A 16,169-nucleotide genomic window follows, 5' to 3' on the forward strand; every position below is an offset into this window, starting at 1 on the left:
TCAGACACAGTCATGGACAATTTAGTATCTCCAATTCACCTCACTTGCACGTCTTTGGACTGTGGGAGGAAACCCACGCAGACACGGGGAGAACATGCAAACTCCACACAGAAAGGACCCGAAATCAAACCCAGGACCTTCTTGCTGTAAGGTGACAGTGCTACCCACCGAGCCACTGTACCGCCCAAATAAAATATAATAGGTCTACCTGATTACTAACAATTCCACTTCCTTTTTATTTAAGTGACTAATGATCTATCGTCGGCAGTGTCGTGCAAACTAAGATTTTGCCTATTTTACTCACAAGTTTATAATGTGAATATTATAATAATTATTACTATTATTATTATTATTATTATTATTATTGTTATTATTATTATTATTATTAATATTATTATTATTAATATTATTATTATTATCATTATCATTATCATTATCATTATTATTATTATTATTGTTATTATTATTATTATTATTATTATTGTTATTATTATTATTATTATTATTGTTGTTGTTATTATTATCTTTATTATTATTATTACTTTTATTATTATTGTTATTATTATTATTGTTATTATTATTATTGTTATTATTATTATTATTATTACTAATATTATTTTTATTATTGTTGTTATTAATATTACTATTATTATTGTTTTTATTATTATTATTATAATTCTTTAAATTAAACATACCCACTTCCCTCTGAAATCAGTGAAAAAATATTTATTTTCCCAGCCTACCTGAAATCTTCTGCATTCTCTATTTAGTTTTCGTTTCATCAAAGCTGCCATGGTAATCCAAAAACTCTGGAACGTTAATGTAGGTGTAACGTTAATGTTTTGAGTCGAGGGAAAGAAGATGCAGCATTTAGCAATTGTCTATACACAATTTGAGCAATTAGGGGTTAAGGGCCCTGCTCAGGGATCCAACAGTGGCAACTTGATGGTGGTGAGGCTTGAACCAATCTTCTGATTACTAGTTCAGTACCTTTACCGCTGAGCTACCACTGGCCAACAGCGGTTATATCATCCTCCAACTGCTCTACCTGGATAAAATTGTGATTAATCTGGTGCCTCTTGGTGCAAACACTTGGTGCAAAGCAGGATTACACCCTGGACAGGGCGCCAATCAACAGCAGGGCAACACTCACTTATTAATTTTATTATTATTTTATTATTATTATTCAAGCAGTTGAAAGGAGTTAAACATCTCTGGGATGAGTCAACTGCAAGCCAGACCTTCCTGTCCAACATCAGTGCCTTACCCCACAAATACTTTTCTTACTGAATGGAAACAAATTTCTACAGACACAGTACAACATTTTACTTAAGGCTTATAGCCGCAGGAGGAGGAGGGAGGTTTGGGATGTTCAGCAAGCACATTGTTGGGTGTCCACATAATTATGTCCTGTAGTGAATTATTTAAATTGGTATTAATATAATAAGTCATCATAATAAACTGGTGTCAGATTATTACAGGACATACTGATGCTTTTTTCTGTACCTCTCTGGTCAGCAGCGGTCAAACACATGGGCCGGCAGTCTGAAAACTGATGTACTGTATATATGCTGTAGGAGTAAAGAGCTGACCGAATCCTCTCCTGCTGACCATGCTCGACCAGACTAGAATATTAATGATCTTGCCCGGTCAATCCAGTTCTACAAACAGCAGTGATTTACAAAAAAAACAACTTGGCCACAACACCTGGCAGAAGCAAATCTTAACCATAATTTATTAATTTCTTTGTATATGAATAATCTATAGTAATATTATAATATAAGATCTAAAGTAGGGCGATCAGGGGACACAGCAGTCTATTACCGTAGTCCACTATGGGCTATCGGCCAGCAGCGTGGCTACGTAGGGGGTGGCTGAAGCCCTGCAATAGATTGACACCCTGACCAGTGTGTTCCTGTAGAACTGGACCCACCGCAACCTGACCTTAGAACTGTGCTTAGAATTTCCAAAGACACAACAAGGTTGTTAATAAAAAAGGAGAGAACATGTAAAACTCCTGACAAAGTGATCAGAGATGAGTAATGAACCTTGATCCCCAGGACCCATGCTGCTGTGCAGCACCCACTCTGTTAACTCCACCATTCTGTGGGAATGTTGTGCATGTACAATTACTGACTGTAGTATCCCATAGCACCGCCACTGATGACGATGTTTGGCTGCTGGACCATTTTAGTACTACAGTGACTCTAACTCAGTAATAACATGACAGTGTGTTAAACTGGTATTAGAGTATCAGGTGCAGCAGTGTTGTTGGGATGTTTAATAGTCTCAATATCAATGCTGGGAGCAGCATAGTTCCGAAAGCCAATAGCGCCATGTGATCAGTCAGTGTCCACTAATAAAACTTTAATTATACGTCTATAACCAGTGCTAACAGGGTGTGTGTATTTAAAAAGGAGGCCGGTAAGTTTAAGCAGTAGTTAAAAATCCCAACAACACTGCTGCACCTGATACACTCGTACCAGAACAACACACATGGCCGTGTTGGTGTCAGTGCAGTGCTGAGAATGGTCCAACATCTTAATAGCACCTGGTCAGTAAGGGGACTTATGAGGTCCCTTTTGGTTAATAAATGGAGTACGTGGGTTACAAAGTCAACAGAGCAAAATTTAGGCTTCAGTCAGTAATTGTACACCCACAAAGTTTGTTTGTTTATTGTTTTATTGTTATTAAGATTTTAATGTCATGTTTTACACTTTGGTTACATTCATGACAGGAACGGTGGTTCATCGGTTCAAGTCTTTAATATCAAACACAGTCATGGACAATTTTGTATCTCCAGTTCACCTCACTTGCACGTCTTTGGACTGTGGGAGGAAACCGGATCACCTAGCAGAAACCCACGTGGACACAGGGAGAACATGCAAACTCCACACAGAAAGGACCCAAACCACCCCACCTGGGGATTGAACCCAGGACCTTCTTGCTGTGAGGCGACAGTGCTACTCACTTACCCACCGTGTTGTAGCCACAAAATAGAGTGGTACCTTGTACCGACATCCCCTAAACTCGAAATCTTTGAAACTCGATGCCCTTCATCGAGAATATATATACAGTGTATCACAAAAGTGAGTACACCCCTCACATTTCTGCAGATATTTAAGTATATCTTTTCATGGGACAACACTGACAAAATGACACTTTGACACAATGAAAAGTAGTCTGTGTGCAGCTTATTTAACAGTGTAAATTTATTCTTCCCTCAAAATAACTCAATATACAGCCATTAATGTCTAAACCACCGGCAACAAAAGTGAGTACACCCCTTAGTGAAAGTTCCTGAAGTGTCAATATTTTGTGTGGCCACCATTATTTCCCAGAACTGCCTTAACTCTCCTGGGCATGGAGTTTACCAGAGCTTCACAGGTTGCCACTGGAATGCTTTTCCACTCCTCCATGACGACATCACGGAGCTGGCGGATATTCGAGACTTTGCGCTCCTCCACCTTCCGCTTGAGGATGCCCCAAAGATGTTCTATTGGGTTTAGGTCTGGAGACATGCTTGGTCAGTCCATCACCTTTACCCTCAGCCTCTTCAATAAAGCAGTGGTCGTCTTAGAGGCGTGTTTGGGGTCATTATTATGCTGGAACACTGCCCTGCGACCCAGTTTCCGGAGGGAGGGGATCATGCTCTGCTTCAGTATTTCACAGTACATATTGGAGTTCATGTGTCCCTCAATGAAATGTAACTCCCCAACACCGGCTGCACTCATGCAGCCCCAGACCATGGCATTCCCACCACCATGCTTGACTGTAGGCATGACACACTTATCTTTGTACACCTCACCTGATTGCCGCCACACATGCTTGAGACAGTCTGAACCAAACAAATTAATCTTGGTCTCATCAGACCATAGGACATGGTTCCAGTAATCCATGTCCTTTGTTGACATGTCTTCAGCAAACTGTTTGCGGGCTTTCTTGTGTAGAGACTTCAGAAGAGGCTTCCTTCTGGGGTGACAGCCATGCAGACCAATTTGATGTAGTGTGCGGCGTATGGTCTGAGCACTGACAGGCTGACAACCCACCTTTTCAATCTCTGCAGCAATGCTGACAGCACTCCTGCGCCTATCTTTCAAAGACAGCAGTTGGATGTGACGCTGAGCACGTGCACTCAGCTTCTTTGGACGACCAACGCGAGGTCTGTTCTGAGTGGACTCTGCTCTTTTAAAACGCTGGATGATCTTGGCCACTGTGCTGCAGCTAAGTTTCAGGGTGTTGGCAATCTTCTTGTAGCCTTGGCCATCTTCATGTAGCGCAACAATTCGTCTTTTAAGATCCTCAGAGAGTTCTTTGCCATGAGGTGCCATGTTGGAACTTTCAGTGACCAGTATGAGAGAGTGTGAGAGCTGTACTACTAAATTGAACACGCCTGCTCCCTATGCACACCTGAGACCTAGTAACACTAACAAATCACATGACATTTTGGAGGGAAAATGACAAGCAGTGCTCAATTTGGACATTTAGGGGTGTAGTCTCTTAGGGGTGTACTCACTTTTGTTGCCGGTGGTTTAGACATTAATGGCTGTATATTGAGTTATTTTGAGGGAAGAATAAATTTACACTGTTATATAAGCTGCACACAGACTACTTTTCATTGTGTCAAAGTGTCATTTTGTCAGTGTTGTCCCATGAAAAGATATACTTAAATATCTGCAGAAATGTGAGGGGTGTACTCACTTTTGTGATACACTGTATATTTATTGTCAGCGCTCGGCTTGAGCGGTGCAGTAAAACGTCATCAAAGTGTGAATATGAGACGAATCTGCATTAGTGTGGAATAACCGTCAAATCCAGTGTTACAGCTCGACATGTATCTGTGTTTATCTGGATTTTCCTCACTGTTTCACTTTTAAACTTGTGTTACAGCTCGAGGTTCTGAGAAATTGTGAGAATCAGAATCAGTCTAAACATTTATCGTAAAAAAAAAAAAAAGCTTAACTTGGTTTAATGAATTAAAAGAATGACACAGGAGCACTAAACTTCTCTTTATTATTACTGCTCATAAGTTCTCCCCACAAATAAAATTCCTCGCTCGTTGTTTTAGTACAATAGGTCACGTTAAGCTTTGTGCACCACCGCCACACTCCATAGGAAATAACAGCACAGCAGCGCTAAAGCGGTTTTGATGATTTACTGAACGGTTTTCCAAGATCAAGTATCTCCACGATTAAGAAGCATAAGGAAACAATAAAGAAGTAAAAGTAAAGTGCAGCTTTTATTGTATTATTGATTTTTAACTGTTTTTCATTTGTATTTGTTTTTATATTATATTTGTGTTATTTTTAGTGTATAAGTGTCAAAAACAACCCCATTATTTTACATTAGCCTAAAAGACACTGATCAGCCATAACATTAAAACCACCTCCTTGTTTCTACACTCACTGTCCATTTTATCAGCTCCACTTACCATATAGAAGCACTTTGTAGTTCTACAATTACTGACTGTAGTCCATCTGTTTCTCTGCATGCTTTGTTAGCCCCCTTTCATGCTGTTCTTCAGGACCCCCACAGGACCACCACAGAGCAGAAATTATTTAGGTGGTGGATGATTCTCAGCACTGCAGTGACACTGACATGGTGGTGGTGTGTTAGTGTGTGTTGTGCTGGTATGAGTGGATCAGACAGCATTGCTGCAGGAGTTTTTAAACACCTCACTGTCACTGCTGGATTGAGAATAGTCCACCAACCAAAAATATATACAGCCAACAACGCCCCGTGGGCAGCGTCCTGTGACCACTGATGAAAATCTAGAAGATGACCGACTCAAACAGCAGCAATAGATGAGCGATCGTCTCTGACTTTACATCTACAAGGTGGACCAACTAGGTAGGAGTGTCTAATAGAGTGGACAGTGAGTGGACACGGTATTTAACTCCAGCAGCGCTGCTGTGTCTGATCCACTCATACCAGCACAACACACACTAACACACCACCACCATGTCAGTGTCACTGCAGTGCTGAGAATCATCCACCACCTAAATAATACCTGCTCTGTGGTGGTCCTGTGGGGGTCCTGACCATTGAAGAACAGCATGAAAGGGGGCTAACAAAGCATGCAGAGAAACAGATGGACTACAGTCAGTAATTGTAGAACTACAAAGTGCTTCTATATGAGGTGATAAAATATGATAAAATGTGAGTGAAACTTTTTTATTTAATTTTTTATTTTTTACAGCCTCAACCAGTTTAACACCAGCACAAAACACCGCCATGATTTTAGAGACTTCTTTATTTCTTTTACAAATGAGAACGTGTGGTTTTGATCTAGACAGAAATGTAACAGACATCACGTCCATTCACTCACACGTAGTGTATCGGTCACGCTCACACCAGGGGAGGGCTACACGTGGAAACAGACCTGATGTTAGCAGACACAGAGCCAACAGAGTAACAAATACACGGACAAGTGATGATGAGTCCAATTCGGATTGTCCACAACTTTAGTCTCTTTAAAACACCCCCCCTGGTGCTCCCAGTTTTGAATGTTGTATAAGGCGTGTAAGACGTTACCCCATACGTGTAACAGGCATGTAGCTCAAGGTAGTCCTGGAATTATAATCATTCCTGCAACTGCTTATAAATTAACTATATGAGGGTAATTGAATGTTTTTAACTTTGCAGCAACAGTTTAGGGAAGGCCCTTTCCTGTTCTAAAATGACTCTGTACCACTGTGCATAAAGCAAGCTCTATAAAGACATGAAGAAAAGCTCAGTTTAAAGAAACTACAGTGTCCTGACCTCTGGAATAAACTGGAACATCAATTAACGTTTTCCTGACCACCATCAGTCAAGCCATACAAATGCTTTCCTTTTTTTACTGAATGGGCACAAATACCGACAGAGATACTTCGAAGTCTAGTGAGAAGCCTTCTCAGATGAGTGGCTGTTATAGCTGAAAAGATCATATAGAGGTCACTCTATTTTTTTTCCCCTTTTTCTCCCCCTTTAGCGCATCCAATTGTTCAATTTGCATCGTGCTTCCTCTCTGTCTATGCCGAACCCTGCCCTGACAGAGATCGAAGCTAACCCACATCCCCTCCGAAACATGAGCAGTAGCCGGATGCATTTTTGCCACCCACACATTGATGAGTGTGACGCCACCTAGCGTTGCATGCGGAAAGACACTCCCTGAGGGCGCTCTTCCTCATCTCTGTGCAGGCGCCTCTAATCAGCCGGCAGAGGTCGTAATCGCATTCTGACAGAGAGGGACCCACATCCGGTTCTTTGTCCTGCCCCCCAACTGAGCAACCGGCCAATCGTTGCTCGTACAGCCGCCCAGCCTCGAACCAGGGAGGCCGAGCTGGATTCGAAACGATGTACTCAGAATCCAGCTCTGGTTGCAGCGTGTCTTTTTACCGCTGCGCCACCTGAGCGGTGAGGTCACTCTATTTTAAAACCTTTTGTTTTTGAAACAGGTCGTCCAACAAGCTTGTTCAGGTGTCCAAATACTTTTGCCCATTTAGTGTACAGGAAAAACTGGTACCCAGGTAAGAAAGAAAACTCAAACTGTGAGAAATGTTTTCCAGATGGTCTGCTCAGCCCCACTCAACAGCTCTGGAATGAACTGGAATATCAACTGACATTTTCCTGACCAACATCAGAGTCAAGCCATACATACGACTAAATGGGCACAAATACCCACAGAGATACTTCAAAGTCTAGTGAGAAGCCTTCTCAGATGAGTGGCTGTTAAAGATCATATAGAGGTCACTCTATTTTAAAACCTTTTGTTTTTTAAACAGGACGTCCAACAAGGTGTCCAAATACTTTTGCCCATTTAGTGTACAGGAAAAACTGGTACCTTTCAGATGGTTTGTTAAAAAAAAACTCCAGTGGTCTGCTCAGCCCCACTCAACACCTCTGGAATGAACTGGAAGATCAACTGACATTTTCCTGACCAAGTCAAGCCATACGAATGCTTTCATTTTTTTACTAAATGGGCACAAATACCCACAGAGATACTTTAAAGTCTAGTGAGAAGCCTTCTCAGATGAGTGGCTGTTACAGCTGAAAAGATCATATAGAAATCCCTCTAGTTTTAAAACCTTTTGTTTTTGAAACAGGACGTCCAACAAGCTTGTTCAGGTGTCCAAATACTTTTGCCCATTTAGTGTACAGAAAAAACTGGTACACAGGTAAGAAAGAAAACTCAAACTGTGAGAAATATTTTCCAGATGGTTTGTTAAAAAAACTCCAGTGGGCCGCTCAGGTGGCGCAGCGGTAAAGTATGCTAGCGCACCAGAGTTGGGGTTCTGAATACATCGTATCGAATCTCAGCTCTGCCTTCCGACTGGGCTGGGCGGCAGCATGAACAATGATTGGCTGTTGTTCAGGGTTAGGGGTAAAAAGTCGGACCATAGGTCCTCATAACTGGTGCGACGGCGGCCCCTGCTGGCTGACTGATGGCGCCTGCACAGGGCTGAGGAATAACGCTGATGGGGGTGTGACCCTCCATACACAGTGCCCGTCAGTGTATGAACTCGACTTGTGCAGGTGAAAAATGCAGTCTGTACTAACTGTACGTGCCGGAGGGGGCGTATGTAAGTTGAGAGGCGTCCTCAGTCAGCGGTGAAGGGTCGAATCAGTATAGAGGACGAAATCAGGGTAACTGGACACGACTAGATTAGGGGAGAAAAATTGGGGGAAAAAAAGAAAATTCTAAAAAGAAAAAAAAACTCCAGTGGCCTGCTTAGCTCCACGGAACAGCTCTGGAATAAACTGGAACATTAACTGATGTTTTCTTGACCAACATCAGTGTCCAGACATATGAATTCTGTCATTTGTTTTGACAGAATGGGCACAAATTCCTACAGACATACTGCAAAGTCTTGTGAGCCTTCTCAGAAGCTGAAAAGATCATATAGAGATTGTATTATTTTAATACGTCCAGCAAGCTTGTTCAGGTGTCCAAATACTTCTGACCAGTTAGTGTACACAGAACACTGATACCTGGGTCATTATGTGAATTAGAAGCTGCTGGCTTCATGGTGATGCTGTTTACAGTCAAGCAAGCTTTACACCAACCTTAGCTAAAAGCCAAGTGTGCAAGAAAGAAGTCCTTGTTCCTGCGTTTACATTCTCATTGTGATTTACATAAGCTGTAAGGTCCTGATTCTGCAGCAGAGGCTTCTTTTCAGCTTCGGTGATATAAAGCTGGCTTGACTGTGGACAGTGTCACCCAAGATCCGGCAGCTTCTAATTCTTAGAGGAACTTTTCAGTAATTTTTGGATTATAAGCATCCAGCCTGATCATTTTTACTCTTCGCATCAAGTTGCCTTGCTTTTCTGTTTGATGTACTTGTGGGGCAAGCTGTAGCCTAGTGGTTAAGGTACTGGACTAGTAATTAAAAGGTTGCTGGTTCAAGCCCCACCACTGCCAGGTTGCTGCTGTTGGGCCCTTGAGCAAGGACCTTTACCCTCAATTGCTCAGACTGTATACTGCAACTGTACTGTAAGTCGCTTTTGGATAAAGGCGGAAAAGATAAAAGCCCTTTATAAAATATCTGAGAATGTATTAAAAAATTAAGGTGACAGCGCCATCATTACAAATTCCACACGACTCCCCAGTCACAGGTCGACAGCACTGAGATTCGAACCCTGATCTCAGAGGTGGAGGTAATACGTCACAGTGCCACCCGGGGGCCTCCGGTACATCATGTGTTCTTTTAATATTAATCATATTAATCAGTCTATAAGGTCCATCACAACCACACACAACCAACCAACCAACCAACCAACCAACCAACCCACACCCACCCACCCACCCACACCCCCCCACACACCCCCACACACCCCCACACACACACACACACACACACACACACACACACACACACACACACACACACACACACACACACACACACACACACACACACACACACACACACACACACACACACACACACACGTTGTTCCACCATGGTTGGTTGGCTGGTTAGGTGATTGGTTGGCTGTTTGGATGATTAGGTTGGTTGGTTGGATGGTTGATTGGGGGGATTGGTTAGTTGGTTGGGTGATTGGTAGGTTGGGTGATTGATTGGGGAATTGGTTAGTTGGTTGGGTGATTGGTTGGTTGGGTGATTGATTGGGGAATTGGTTAGTTGGTTGGGTGGGAGATTGGGTTGGCTGGTTAGGTGGGTGATTGGGTTGGTTGGGTGATTAGGTTGGTTGGTTGGATGGTTGATTGAGGGATTGGTTAGTTGGTTGGATGGTTGATTGGGGGATTGGTTAGTTGGTTGGGTGATTGGTTGGTTGGATGACTGATTGGGGGATTGGTTGGTTGTTTAGGTGGATGATTGGTTGGTTGGGTGATTGATTGGGGAATTGGTTAGTTGGTTGGGTGGGAGATTGGGTTGGTTGGTTTGGTGAGTGATTGGGTTGGTTGGGTAATTGGTTGGTTGGTTAGGTGGGTGATTGGTTGGTTGGTTGATTGGAACACAACCTGGGCCGAGCTCCAGTTACTCATAGGGTGAAGCACACTCACTCACTCACATACACATTAATTCATACACTCACTCACATTCAGTCACTCACATTCAGTCACTCACATTCATTCACTCACATTCACTCACATGCATTGTCACTCACATTCATTCAGTCACTCGCATTCATTCACTCACATTGTTACTCACATTCATTCAGTCACTCACATTCATTCAGTCACTCACATTCATTCAGTCATTCGCATTCATTCACTCACATTCATTCACTCGCATTCATTCACTCGCATTCATTCACTCACATTCACTCACATGCATTGTCACTCACATTCATTCAGTCACTCGCATTCATTCACTCACATTGTTACTCACATTCAGTCACTCACTCGCATTGTCACTCACATTCATTCAGTCACTCACATTCATTCAGTCACTCGCATTCATTCACTCACATTGTCACTCACATTCATTCAGTCACTCGCATACATTCACTCGCATTCATTCACTCACATGCATTGTCACTCACATTCATTCAGTCACTCGCATTCATTCAGTCACATTGTTACTCACATTCAGTCACTCACTCGCATTGTCACTCACATTCATTCAGTCACTCACATTCATTCAGTCACTCGCATTCATTCACTCACATTGTCACTCACATTCAGTCACTCACATTCATTGTCACTCGCATTCATTCACTCACATTGTTACTCACATTCAGTCACTCACATTCATTCAGTCACTCACATTCATTCAGTCACTCACATTCAGTCACTCACATTGTCACTCACATTCATTCAGTCACTCGCATTCAGTCAGTCACTCACATTGTCAGTCACTCACATTGTCACTCACATTCATTCAGTCACTCACTCGCATTGTCACTCACATTCATTCAGTCACTCGCATTCACTCACATTCAGTCACTCACATTCAGTCAGTCACATACATTCATTCACTCAGTCACTCACATACACATTAATTCATACTCATTCACACATTAACTCATTTACTCATTCACTGACTCACATTCATTCACTCACATTCAGTCACTCACTCGCATTCATTCACTCGCATTCATTCACTCACATTCATTCACTCGCATTCATTCACTCACATTCATTCACTCGCATTCATTCACTCGCATTCATTCACTCACATTCAGTCACTCACATTCACTCACATGCATTGTCACTCACATTCATTCAGTCACTCACATTCATTCACTCACATTGTTACTCACATTCAGTCACTCACTCGCATTGTCACTCACATTCATTGTCCCTCGCATTCATTCACTCACATTCAGTCACTCACATGCATTCATTCACTCGCATTCATTCACTCACATTCATTCACTCACATTCAGTCACTCACATTGTCACTCACATTCATTCACTCGCATTCATTCACTCACATTCAGTCACTCACATTCAGTCACTCACATTCACTCACATGCATTGTCACTCACATTCATTTAGTCACTCGCATTCATTCACTCGCATTCATTCACTCGCATTCATTCACTCACATTCATTCACTCACATTCAGTCACTCACATTCATTCACTCGCATTCATTCACTCGCATTCATTCACTCACATTCAGTCACTCACATTCACTCACATGCATTGTCACTCACATTCATTTAGTCACTCGCATTCATTCACTCACATTGTTACTCACATTCAGTCACTCACTCGCATTGTCACTCACATTCATTGTCACTCGCATTCATTCACTCACATTCAGTCACTCACATTCAGTCACTCACATTCAGTCACTCACATTCAGTCACTCACATTCAGTCACTCACATTCATTCAGTCACTCACATTCAGTCACTCACATTCAGTCACTCACATTCAGTCACTCACATTGTCACTCACATTCATTCAGTCACTCGCATTCATTCACTCGCATTCATTCACTCGCATTCATTCACTCACATTCATTCACTCACATTCAGTCACTCACATTCATTCACTCGCATTCATTCACTCGCATTCATTCACTCACATTCAGTCACTCACATGCATTGTCACTCACATTCATTTAGTCACTCGCATTCATTCACTCACATTGTTACTCACATTCAGTCACTCACTCGCATTGTCACTCACATTCATTGTCACTCGCATTCATTCACTCACATTCAGTCACTCACATTCAGTCACTCACATTCAGTCACTCACATTCAGTCACTCACATTCAGTCACTCACATTCATTCAGTCACTCGCATTCAGTTACTCACATTCAGTCACTCACATTCAGTCAGTCACTCACATTGTCACTCACATTCATTCAGTCACTCACTCGCATTGTCACTCGCATTCATTGTCACTCGCATTCAGTAACTCACATTCATTCAGTCACATACATTCATTCACTCAGTCATATACATTCATTCACTCACAGTCACTCACATACATTCATTCACTCACAGTCACTCATACATTCACTCACTCACATACATTCATTACACTCACAGTCACTCATACATTCACTCACTCACATACATTCATTACACTCACAGTCACTCACATAAATTCACTCACAGTCACTCACATACATTCACTCACTCACATTCATTCATTCATTCACTCTTATTTATTCATTCTCTCATTTATTCACACATTTCAGAAATGTGTTGTAACTTTTCTCCTCTCACATTTATAATTATTGTTTTCCTAATATGTTACATTCAGTAAATGAACAGTAACAGTGCACACGTTTGTTAGCAGTAAAGAACGTCTTTCTGTTGTTTGTTGCTTTTCTAAGTAAGAAAGAATGAGAGTCTGATCAAGGGTGTCCAGACTTTTTCAGAACTCTTTATTCAGCACAAACTCACTGCATGACAAATGCACGATGCAGAACTGAAATGGGACTTATTTCAGGAATGCAGCTAAGCCCAAACTCTGCCCAACAATGAAGATAACTTTCTACTGAAAGGCGTCGTGTGTGTGTACGTGTGTGTACGACTGTAGGATTCGTGTCTGTATTTGCTAGTCTGTACCTGAGGTGAACTGGACGGACTGTTGGATTTTTAACAGGGTGTAAACGATAACACATGGAGGCACACAATAGGACTGACATATAAAACACACACACACATTATGAAGTCAAGTCCGTGTCCTGATTTTGATCTGAATAAATAAATCTGGAGCAGATGGGAATAAATAACCTGTATGTGGGGTAACCAGTTCAGAATTTATGGTCCTTCAGTGCTTCTCCCTAAGGTATTTTTCCTGTCTGCATGCAGCATAGCTTCATCTTCCTCTCTCTCCTGCTCCTCGTCCTCCTCTCCCGAGTCCCCGTAGGTGCACTCCTGCAGGTGTGAGAACGTATGAGAGCGAGCGGCGACCTGAGCAGCCAAAGCCGAGCCCATGCTAAGCGTTTCTGAACCGTGCAGTTCCGTCAGCCTGTCGATCACCGATAAGACAGGGATTCTGGGAGCGAGAGGGCGTGTCCCGTCCTGCCCCGCCTCCTCATCGATAAGCCCGTCTGATTGGAAAAGCCGTGTTTCCTCCTCTGTGACTTCGTTATCCTGTGTTTCCTTGGCCATCTCTGAATTGCCGCAGGAAAATTCGGTCACCACGGCGTCCTTCTCCGGCTCGTCCGTCTCCGGCTCGTCCGTCTCTCTCTCAGCGGGATGGTGGGGGGCGTGGTTGGCCGGGAACTCCAGGCTACCCGGATCTGCTACGGATTCTGGGTGATGATCGGATAACTCACTGGCAACCTGCGCCAGAGCAGCTAGGAAATGAGAAGAGAAATAAATTCAGATTCAGTGAAAAGAGAAATAAATTCAGATTCAGTGAGTCAGTGAGAACAGAAATAGATTCAGATTCGCTGAGTCAATGAGAAGAGAAATAGATTCAGATTCGGTGAGTCAGTGAGAAGAGAAAAAGATTCAGATTCGCTGAGTCAATGAGAAGAGAAATAGATTCAGATTCTGTGAGTCAGTGAAAAGAGAAATAAATTCAGATTCTGTGAGTCAGTGAGAAGAGAAACAGAATTAGATTCAGTGAGTCAGTGAAAAGAGAAATAGATTCAGATTCTGTGAGTCAGTGAGAAGAAAAATAGATTCAGATTCGGTGAGTCAGTGAGAAAGGAAAGAGATTCAGATTCTGTGAGTCAGTGAGAAGAGAAATAGATTCAGATTTGGTGAGTCAGTTAGAGGAGAAATAGATTCAGATTCTGTGAGTCAGTGAGAAGAGAAATAGATTCAGATTCGGTGAGTCAGTGAGAAAGGAAAGAGATTCAGATTCTGTGAGTCAGTGAGAAGAGAAATAGATTCAGATTCAGCGAGTCAGTGAGAAGAGAAATAGATTCAGATTCAGCGAGTCAGTGAGAGGAGAAACAGATTCAGAGAGTCAGCGAGAAGAGACACAGATTCAGTAAGTCAGTGAGAAGAGAAATAGATTCAGATTCAGCGAGTCAGTGAGAGGAGAAACAGATTCAGAGAGTCAGCGAGAAGAGACACAGATTCAGTAAGTCAGTGAGAAGAGAAATAGATTCAGATTCAGAGTCAGTGAGAGGAGAAACAGATTCAGATTCAGTGAGTCAGCGAGAAGAGAAATAGATTCAGATTCAGAGTCAGTGAAAAGAGAAATAGATTCAGATTCAGAGTCAATGAAAAGAGAAATAGATTCAGATTCAGTCAGTGAAAAGAGAAATAGATTCATATTCAGTGAGTCAGTGAGAAGAGAAAAAGATTCAGATTCAGTGAGAAGAGAAAAAGATTCAGATTTACTGAGTCAGAGAGAAAAAAATTAGATTCAGTGAGTCAGTGAGAACAGAAATAGATTCCGATTCAGTGAGTCAGTGAGGAGAGAAATAGATTCAGATTCAGTGAGTCAGAGAGAAGAGAAATAGACTCAGATTCAGTGAGTCAGAGAGAAGAGAAATAGATTCTGATTCAGTGAGAAAAGAAATAGATTCAGAGTCAGTGAGTCAGAGAGAAGAGAAATAGACTCAGATTCAGTGAGTCAGAGAGAAGAGAGATAGACTCAGATTCAGTGAGTCAGAGAGAAGAGAAATAGATTCAGATTCAGTGAGTCAGTAAGAAGAGAAATAGATTCAGATTCGGTGAGTCAGTTAGAAAAGAAATAGATTCAGATTTAGTGAGTCAGAGAGAAGAGAAATAGATTCAGATTCAGTGAGTCAGTAAGAAGAGAAATAGATTCAGATTCGGTGAGTCAGTGATTCTGCAGATCAGCGACTCAGTGAGTCAAATTAAACAGATGACATGATAAAGTGATCCGGTGTATGCAGACCGTAGGGGTGTAACGATACTCAAACGAAAAGTATCGTGATGTTTGCACCGTTGATTTGTGTGCGGTACCTTTATCGCTAAAAAGCAGCAGTTTGCGTTTGTCTCTCTCCCCGTCGGAGGTTCGAATCCCCAGGACGGATTTGAGCTCCAGTAAAACTCGGCGTGACTCTTCCCTCTCGCGTCGCTGATGCTCCCGTTCCCATGGCGACAGCATGTCCACACTGGCGCGCCACTCAGACTCGGAGTCTGAGTCAGAGACGTAGGCCTCAAGTTCCTGACACACACACACACACACACACACACACACACACACACACACAGAGTTTAATACACCTACAATCCTCTCAGTGGATTATTCAACATTATAATTTTGGGGGTTTTGGCCCAAGTGCAAGCTCACAGCAAACAAATGGGGGTGAGGGTGAG

At 42.3% G+C, this 16,169-nt stretch overlaps 1 protein-coding gene across 1 annotated transcript in view; it reads right to left on the reverse strand.

The window, feature by feature from the left end:
• Nucleotides 1–13,281: 13,281 nt before the first annotated feature.
• The window catches only part of vezt (vezatin, adherens junctions transmembrane protein), a 28,478-nt gene continuing 25,590 nt past the window's right edge, over nucleotides 13,282–16,169 (reverse strand). Inside the window, exons 11-12 of the mRNA XM_062996567.1 lie at nucleotides 15,813–16,017; nucleotides 13,282–14,221 (exon numbers count right to left, since the gene is read on the reverse strand). Of these exons, the coding sequence (XP_062852637.1) occupies nucleotides 13,680–14,221; nucleotides 15,813–16,017 (747 nt within the window). The 3' untranslated portion in view covers nucleotides 13,282–13,679. The remainder of the gene's footprint in view (nucleotides 14,222–15,812; nucleotides 16,018–16,169) is intronic.

Source organism: Trichomycterus rosablanca, chromosome 1, assembly GCF_030014385.1.
Source record: "Trichomycterus rosablanca isolate fTriRos1 chromosome 1, fTriRos1.hap1, whole genome shotgun sequence".
Taxonomy (NCBI): domain Eukaryota; kingdom Metazoa; phylum Chordata; class Actinopteri; order Siluriformes; family Trichomycteridae; genus Trichomycterus; species Trichomycterus rosablanca.